A 6,737-nucleotide genomic window follows, 5' to 3' on the forward strand; every position below is an offset into this window, starting at 1 on the left:
TAAGTGGATCTTTAGAATAAGGGTTATGATGAGCTTGTGCCATATAAGGATGTGACGAATGATGATGATCATTGACTCCTACCATGGCGTGGAGGCACATGTTAATGAAACTTGGAGGAGCAAAAGGTTAGAAACTTGGAGGAGCAAAAGGTTAGAGTGGGCTGAGGCAACGTGGGCCAACATAGGTAACACAAGGAAGAAGTTCCACCTTCTTCGACATCGATGAACTTTCCTCCATTGGATCATATGACTGTTATTTTTTCTGACATTTGTTATTAACTAGGACTGAAACAATGTTAACTTGACATGGTAAACTTGGATTGATAACATGACAACAAAAATAAAAAATACATAACCTATTATATTTGATTACGTATAGTTGTAACAATATTTATTGAATATAAGTAAAATAATTAAATGAAAAAAAATCATGCATGGCTGAATGTTGTGGTGGGTCTTTTCCCATGCATGAATGGCACAACGAAACACCATGTTTTGCACCTGTGCATAACATGATTTTTTGCATGTATTCCCTCAGCCAGCTAAACTCAGCCACGGATAAATAGACCAAAAACGATGTAGATAACCAAACAGGCCATAACATGCAGGAAAGCAACTAGTCCACTTTTCAACTTCCCCGTGGGCTCTTCTAATCCTTTTGATGTTTCTCTTCTGCACATACATTTTGCTAGTATTCCCGTGTCGGACACTCATAAAATGAGGCTACTGCTTATATTCTCAAAATTACCAGTATACCTTTTCGATGGAAAATTACCAATATATTAGTATTACATAAATCAAGAACAAAACATATTTGAAATGGATTCATCTTGCAAACAGAACAGAAGAAATAGCCTGGTGTGCATTTCAGCCAAGTCTTGATTCCCGACGTAAAACCTGAAAATGAGCATTTATTCAGAAAAGGTCACCTCAATCAATCTAAAACATTAGTCACAAATACTCCATTTCTTACTGCCTTTCATCTTTCATCTCTACTACAGGTGACAACAAATTTGGGCACTAGCTCATTATATCCTGTTCAGCCGATTACAATCGAACGTCAATTATCTAGAACCTGCCACATATTTCTAAAGAGGATCTCTTCTCGGTTGGGGTGCTTAGCTAGTAAACACACCTTAACATACACCATGCATGCGACTCATATTTAATAAATATTCTACAACTATACAATAATAAAATACAACAAATTATATTAGCTCAGTAATTCTCATATTATTAATCCAACTAATGTTTCATACAACCGAATCTCATTGAAATAATTGCAGCCAACTCCCACAGCAATGTGTGGGGGGTATCATCTCTAGTTACATCTATTTTAGGCACTTCGAGCATCTACAACCGGACCCCTCAAACTGCCCCCAAACGTCTGGGCGGGCAGCCCGGTCAGTGCCGGACAAGAGAGAGAAGGAAAAAGGGCACCAAACTGGAACCCCCCCCCCCCCCAATTTTGTCCCCATATGTTTAGGCTGTCCGCAAATCCCCATATCCAGTCCATATATAGCGAGGATATGGGGATGTCCGGGCAGGGCGCTACGTAGGATTTGACCCACCACGGACCACCTTTTCTCTTTCTTTATTCTTTCTTTCTTTTCTCTCTCTTCCTCTCCATCAATCATATGCTTGTGACCGGACATATAGGGGGAAAGTGGGGGCATGGTTGTGTGCATGGACAAATAGGGGCTAAAAGCGGACATGCCCGGACACTGACCGGACACATCCGCAGATGTTCGAGGGGCCAAATTTTCCCATTATGGTTGTAGATGCCCTTACTGTTTAGCAGCTTGTACAAAAAGTCAAAAACAAATAATTTACCTAAATATAGTATCACTAAATCTTCTAGCAAAAGATTTTTACCCAAAGAAAGGAAATCACCCCTTCTGTCTTTCTCAGTTACACAATAGGATATATTCTTCGTTAATGTGCAGCAGAAGTTAAGTAAAACAACACAGTCCTTTACCTCTTCAGCAAATTTAATCAAGATTGTTGTCCTGGGCCTCTGCTGGCCTTCAATTGGCACAAAATGTGCCGTAACTACCGCTGGAAAACCAGCATTGTCCAATACGCCCTGTAAGAAATTTTATGAAGGTTTATACGTTGTGTATCTAAGAAGACACGGTTGACTTAAATATTTGAGCTGGAATTCCCACCCTTACAATCCCTGCAACAAAAGCTCCACAGTTGAATGCCCCCATGTCTTTCGGCACGGAAATGAACCTGATCAAATAAAAAGGTTCCCAGGTTTCAGATTTGTATGGAAAGAAAAATATTATGAAGTTAAAGAAAAACGAATTCATCACACCGGTTAACAAGAAGCTCCTTTTCACTAATCATGTATTCATCCTCATGTTCTGTTCCTTTCTCAAGCGAGTCAGCCACCTGGAAACAGTACGAAACCATCTACCAGGATAAGCCATCAAATAAGTCCACTCAGTCCAGCAATCAGAACAGAACGACAGGTGGACTTACTATCAGCACATGATAAATGGATGCAAAAATTTCTTGTATAAAACAACTGAGGAAATTGTTTAAAATACGAGAATCATAAATCTTCTTCGGAATTCTCAACAATAGGAGTTTTAGGATCAAGGGTCATCATGCCAGAAATGTGATGCTGAAAGCTGTGTTAAGTTTGTTAGTCAAATTTGTGTCAGTAAGTGCAAAGAGAAGTGCTCATTAGATCCCAATGCTTCAGACAAGGGAACTTGATCACCAGGTGTTAAATTAGTGCACAAATGCAACATCGACCAAATTGATACCTCAACTCTGACATTACGTAGCTATAATGGTACAAATTAATAAAATTATGTTATAATATCAGTACATGCATGAATATGTGGAATAATCTATGCTAATTGACTCTGCTTTTGTACTAGCAACCAAATTGAAACATGGACAAACAGGTCATATTGTCACAATTTTGCATTGTTCAAAATGGTAATTACTCTAGCAAAGAGTTGCCATTGGATTAAAGTATTTCTCTAATTTCCAGCCTTCGGTGTGATACGTAATTCTGTATTTATTTTCAGCATATGTTATTTTATATTTAAATAGGAGAAATTATCTACACACAATAAACAGAAAATAAGGGCAGCCCGGTGCACGTAGCTCCCGTTTGTGCAGGGTCCAGAGAAGGGTCCGAGCACTTTGGGTCTTTTGTACAAAGCCTTTCCCTACATTTCTGCAAGAGGCTGTTTCCAGGACTCGAACCCGTGACCTCATGGTCACAAGGCAACAGCTTTACCGCTGCGCCAAGGCTTCCCTTCATTCAGAAAAACAGAAACCAAATAAAAATAAATAGGTGTGCTTGGTCAGGCAGTGGCGGAGAACATCAAACACCCCAGAAGTCAGGCCACTAACAAACAAGCTCGGCTCACAATCTTTTGATGGGACAACCTCATTGAACAGAAAAAACGTAAGTATGTTACAAGAACACCTAAATTATGGCAATCACTCCAACTATTGCGGAACAGAGTAGGAATAACAGAAGATTGATATGTAAAATAGATTACCTTTCCGAACAGTACTTTCCATACATTGCTGTGAATGAATGATAAAATCCCCAGCAGTCGAGTCTCTCGTCTATTCCCCTGGATTGACTATTATTATTAACATGACTATCTCGACAGGATAACAGTTTAGAGAGCACATACACAATAAGTCAATAACGAGGCTAATGATGTAAATTTGGAGAACACCTGGAACCTTAATAAGAGAAATCATAGATGCTGGCATGTCAGATGTTGTGCTATAGATATTGTTGCTATGACTTCCTCTTTAGAAAAAGACATGGGAATACAAAGTTACAAACAGCAAGTTTGAAGTTATGCAAGAAAAACGAGATGACTATGCCATGCCACTCGCAACAAAGAAGCGACGAAGTTTTGACTGTTGTTCTGTTAACTTTATCATCATTTTAAGTATGAAGCAATAGACGACCAATGAAATCATGGAATAAGAAAAGAACTACGCATCAAACCTTCTCCCTGTGACACAGCAGTTCAAGAACTCTAGCACCAACAGCATAACCAGCGTCCTCCAGCCTGCGTATAAAACATAAAATGAGAGGAAGGGATGTTATGCTAAGCATCAAAGAATATTAACGCATGAATATGGAGCGGTGTATTTTTAATGAGAAACATTGTCAAATGTCCTTGCATGATTTAGCACATCCAAAGAGAGAGATGTACTGAAACATTAGAGGTACAAATAATGTTGCAGAAATTAGATCGACCACGTCACGGAAATAATAATAATTGATCAACCAAATGTTATAGTTGCATCACATCTCAACATGTGAACAAGTTGTTGTAAACCTTTTGCATTATCTGAAATTCCAGATGATACAATAACATACAGTAATGGGCAAACACATAGCGCCTGAAATATGTGACCCGGATATCAAAGAGTATCATGTACGGACTAAAAAAGGTTGTACCAGCTACAAGGTACCAATCAAATCAGGACAAATGAAATGCCGTAGGACAGTAAAAACTGTTAAGAGTGGATATAATTAACAACAATACAGTTTCATCAACAATATGAACAGATGCATGAATAAGAACATAGAGGCTACCTTCGTTCCAGGTCAGCAATGTTGTCAACTTGTGTCTGGTTGTATTGAACCACCTCCGAGAACAAGAATGCGAATGCACTCAAACTGACCTATGGAATACAGAACATTTATGAAACATGTATCATAACAAAACAGGAAAATAATATATATTGGCACACGCTAAAAACTACCAACGAAAAGAATGAATCCTTTTGCACTTAGGAAGTAACACATCTCACATTGCGATCAGGATAGGATAGACGCAATATATTTAGCTCTAGAAAATTATCCAATCGAAAGTAGCATTACAGTGTATAGTACCTTTCACTTCAATATATTTTGATGCTATTTATTTTACCCCTTCAATTAATGCAAAAGTCGTTGTTATCATTGTGTTTGGCCCTTTTCACGAAACAATTCCTTCTCATTGCTTACAGGGCAGTAACTACAGTTTAGGTTCACTAGAATGTACTTAGAAACTAATGAGAAATCATTTGGAGTATTTTTCATACTAATGTGATGGCTGTATGATAAGAAATTTGTACGTATGATACAGCCTATATTGGGACAAATACAAGTAGACGCTGTCAAAATGTTCAATTTAACTTCAGAAACACAACTACTACTAATGAAAAGAATGAATGGTTGAATACATTCACATTTTGCAATTAGGCTACAATAATAAATATATTTAGCTCTTTAATTTATCCAATTGAAAGTATCACTAAGCTGTCAAGTAACTTCCACTTCAATATATTTTGCTACTATGCAGAATATTAACCCATTTCCTTCCATTCTTGAAACACGATTATAGAGTAGTGGGTTTGGGCAATAGTTCCTCGGTTCCTCCACGTTTCCAATGGAAGCTATAACTACACCATGCATTCAGCTTCAACTTTCAACAAAATTCACATTGCCAACTGCATACTACTCAAATAAACAATACTCCCACAATTTACAGTCGATGAGTAAGAAAACTTCTGCTGCTCAAACTAATTGAGCAGGATCTGAAATACTTTCCGCCCAGCTACTACCATAACCTGTGAATCTGTCTCAGTTACCTAACCTATGCCTTACTAAGAGAGCTGCCAGAAACAAATATCTGAAGGGGTTTTGATATGGGAAGGACGTGTACCTCCTGTCTGCCACGGCTGAGGGGCTTGTCAAGAACGTTTGCATACTGCTTCGTCTTCCCAACACTGATCATCTTGCCCGCCCTCCTCTGGGTCTCTTTCCTTGGGGTTTCTTCAGAATTCTTGGAATACTGCACAAGCTGAATCCGTTTAGAAGGGGTTCCTGGCTTCTCTATTTCTTCGCTGCAACACTAGAAGTGAGGTGGTGTATGAAATATGTGGCTCCATACAAATCGTCCATATTGACCGTTCCTATCAGGAACATTTCATAGAGGAATGGCTACTTCCGATTCAAAGTCAAGAAAAAGGGGATCCAACACAAAATGTTGGCGGTCCCTCAGTCGACGGATCTGTGCAGGTAGTCCGCGCGGAAACGAACCAGTGGCGGCGCTGGACTTTGCGGGAGGAGAAGCGGCCGTCGGAGGAGCAGGACCCGACGATGATGGATCTGGCAGCAACTTCAGAATCCAGCCTCTTTCGTCGCTGGGAAAATCACCGCCCGTCGCCGGGAACAGCCTCCGTGCGCAGTGGGAAGATGGGGAAGAACACAGCGGGGAGGCGGGGTGATGTGTTTGTTGTGCTTGCGGGGTCTTTGTGCAAAACGAGTGAAGGTAGGGCTGAGGTGGTCGATCTGAGCGTTGGAACATGATCCGACGGGGGAGAGCAGAAGTTTTCATCTGTCTCATTTACACGTGATCCTAACACCAAACTTGCGTCATAGGTGACCGATCACCGTAATAACCATTAGTATGGCAAATAACTCATAACTCGCATTCTTATAGGGTCCTTATATGTGTTCTGGTCGTTATAATTTATGGAGCTCGTTTCAAAAACAAACTGGTAGCTTTCATATTTGAAATTTATGGAAGCCTGGTATGGAGTGCACTCCAAATCCAACTGTCATGACATGAACAAAGTTTTGTCTTCTTCCTCTTCACGTCATAGCCCGGTTTTGAAGCACTGTTGTCGTCCCGTACACACACCACCGTCCCTCTGTTGTCCCCTCGCCCCCTTCGTCCTCATCCCGTCGA

General features: G+C 40.0%; 1 protein-coding gene across 2 annotated transcripts; it reads right to left on the reverse strand.

The window, feature by feature from the left end:
* Positions 1-603: 603 nt before the first annotated feature.
* Positions 604-6,333, reverse strand: LOC123044692 (trafficking protein particle complex subunit 5). 2 transcript variants are annotated; one of them, XM_044467517.1, is made up of 9 exons: positions 6,086-6,333; positions 5,709-5,837; positions 4,595-4,683; positions 3,998-4,061; positions 3,531-3,608; positions 2,321-2,397; positions 2,169-2,235; positions 1,979-2,086; positions 604-897 (listed from the first exon to the last, which is right to left on the reverse strand). In XM_044467517.1, exons 2-9 carry the CDS (start codon positions 5,778-5,780, stop codon positions 868-870), a joined length of 585 nt encoding a protein of 194 aa, XP_044323452.1. In that variant the 5' UTR covers positions 5,781-5,837; positions 6,086-6,333; the 3' UTR covers positions 604-867. The 2 variants fall into 2 exon arrangements, with proteins under 2 accessions (XP_044323452.1, XP_044323453.1); XM_044467518.1 differs by having other exon boundaries at positions 5,709-5,889; positions 6,086-6,289.
* Between the last annotated feature and the right edge of the window lie 404 nt (positions 6,334-6,737).

This window comes from Triticum aestivum, chromosome 2B (genome assembly GCF_018294505.1).
Source record: "Triticum aestivum cultivar Chinese Spring chromosome 2B, IWGSC CS RefSeq v2.1, whole genome shotgun sequence".
Classification (NCBI taxonomy): Eukaryota; Viridiplantae; Streptophyta; class Magnoliopsida; order Poales; family Poaceae; genus Triticum; species Triticum aestivum.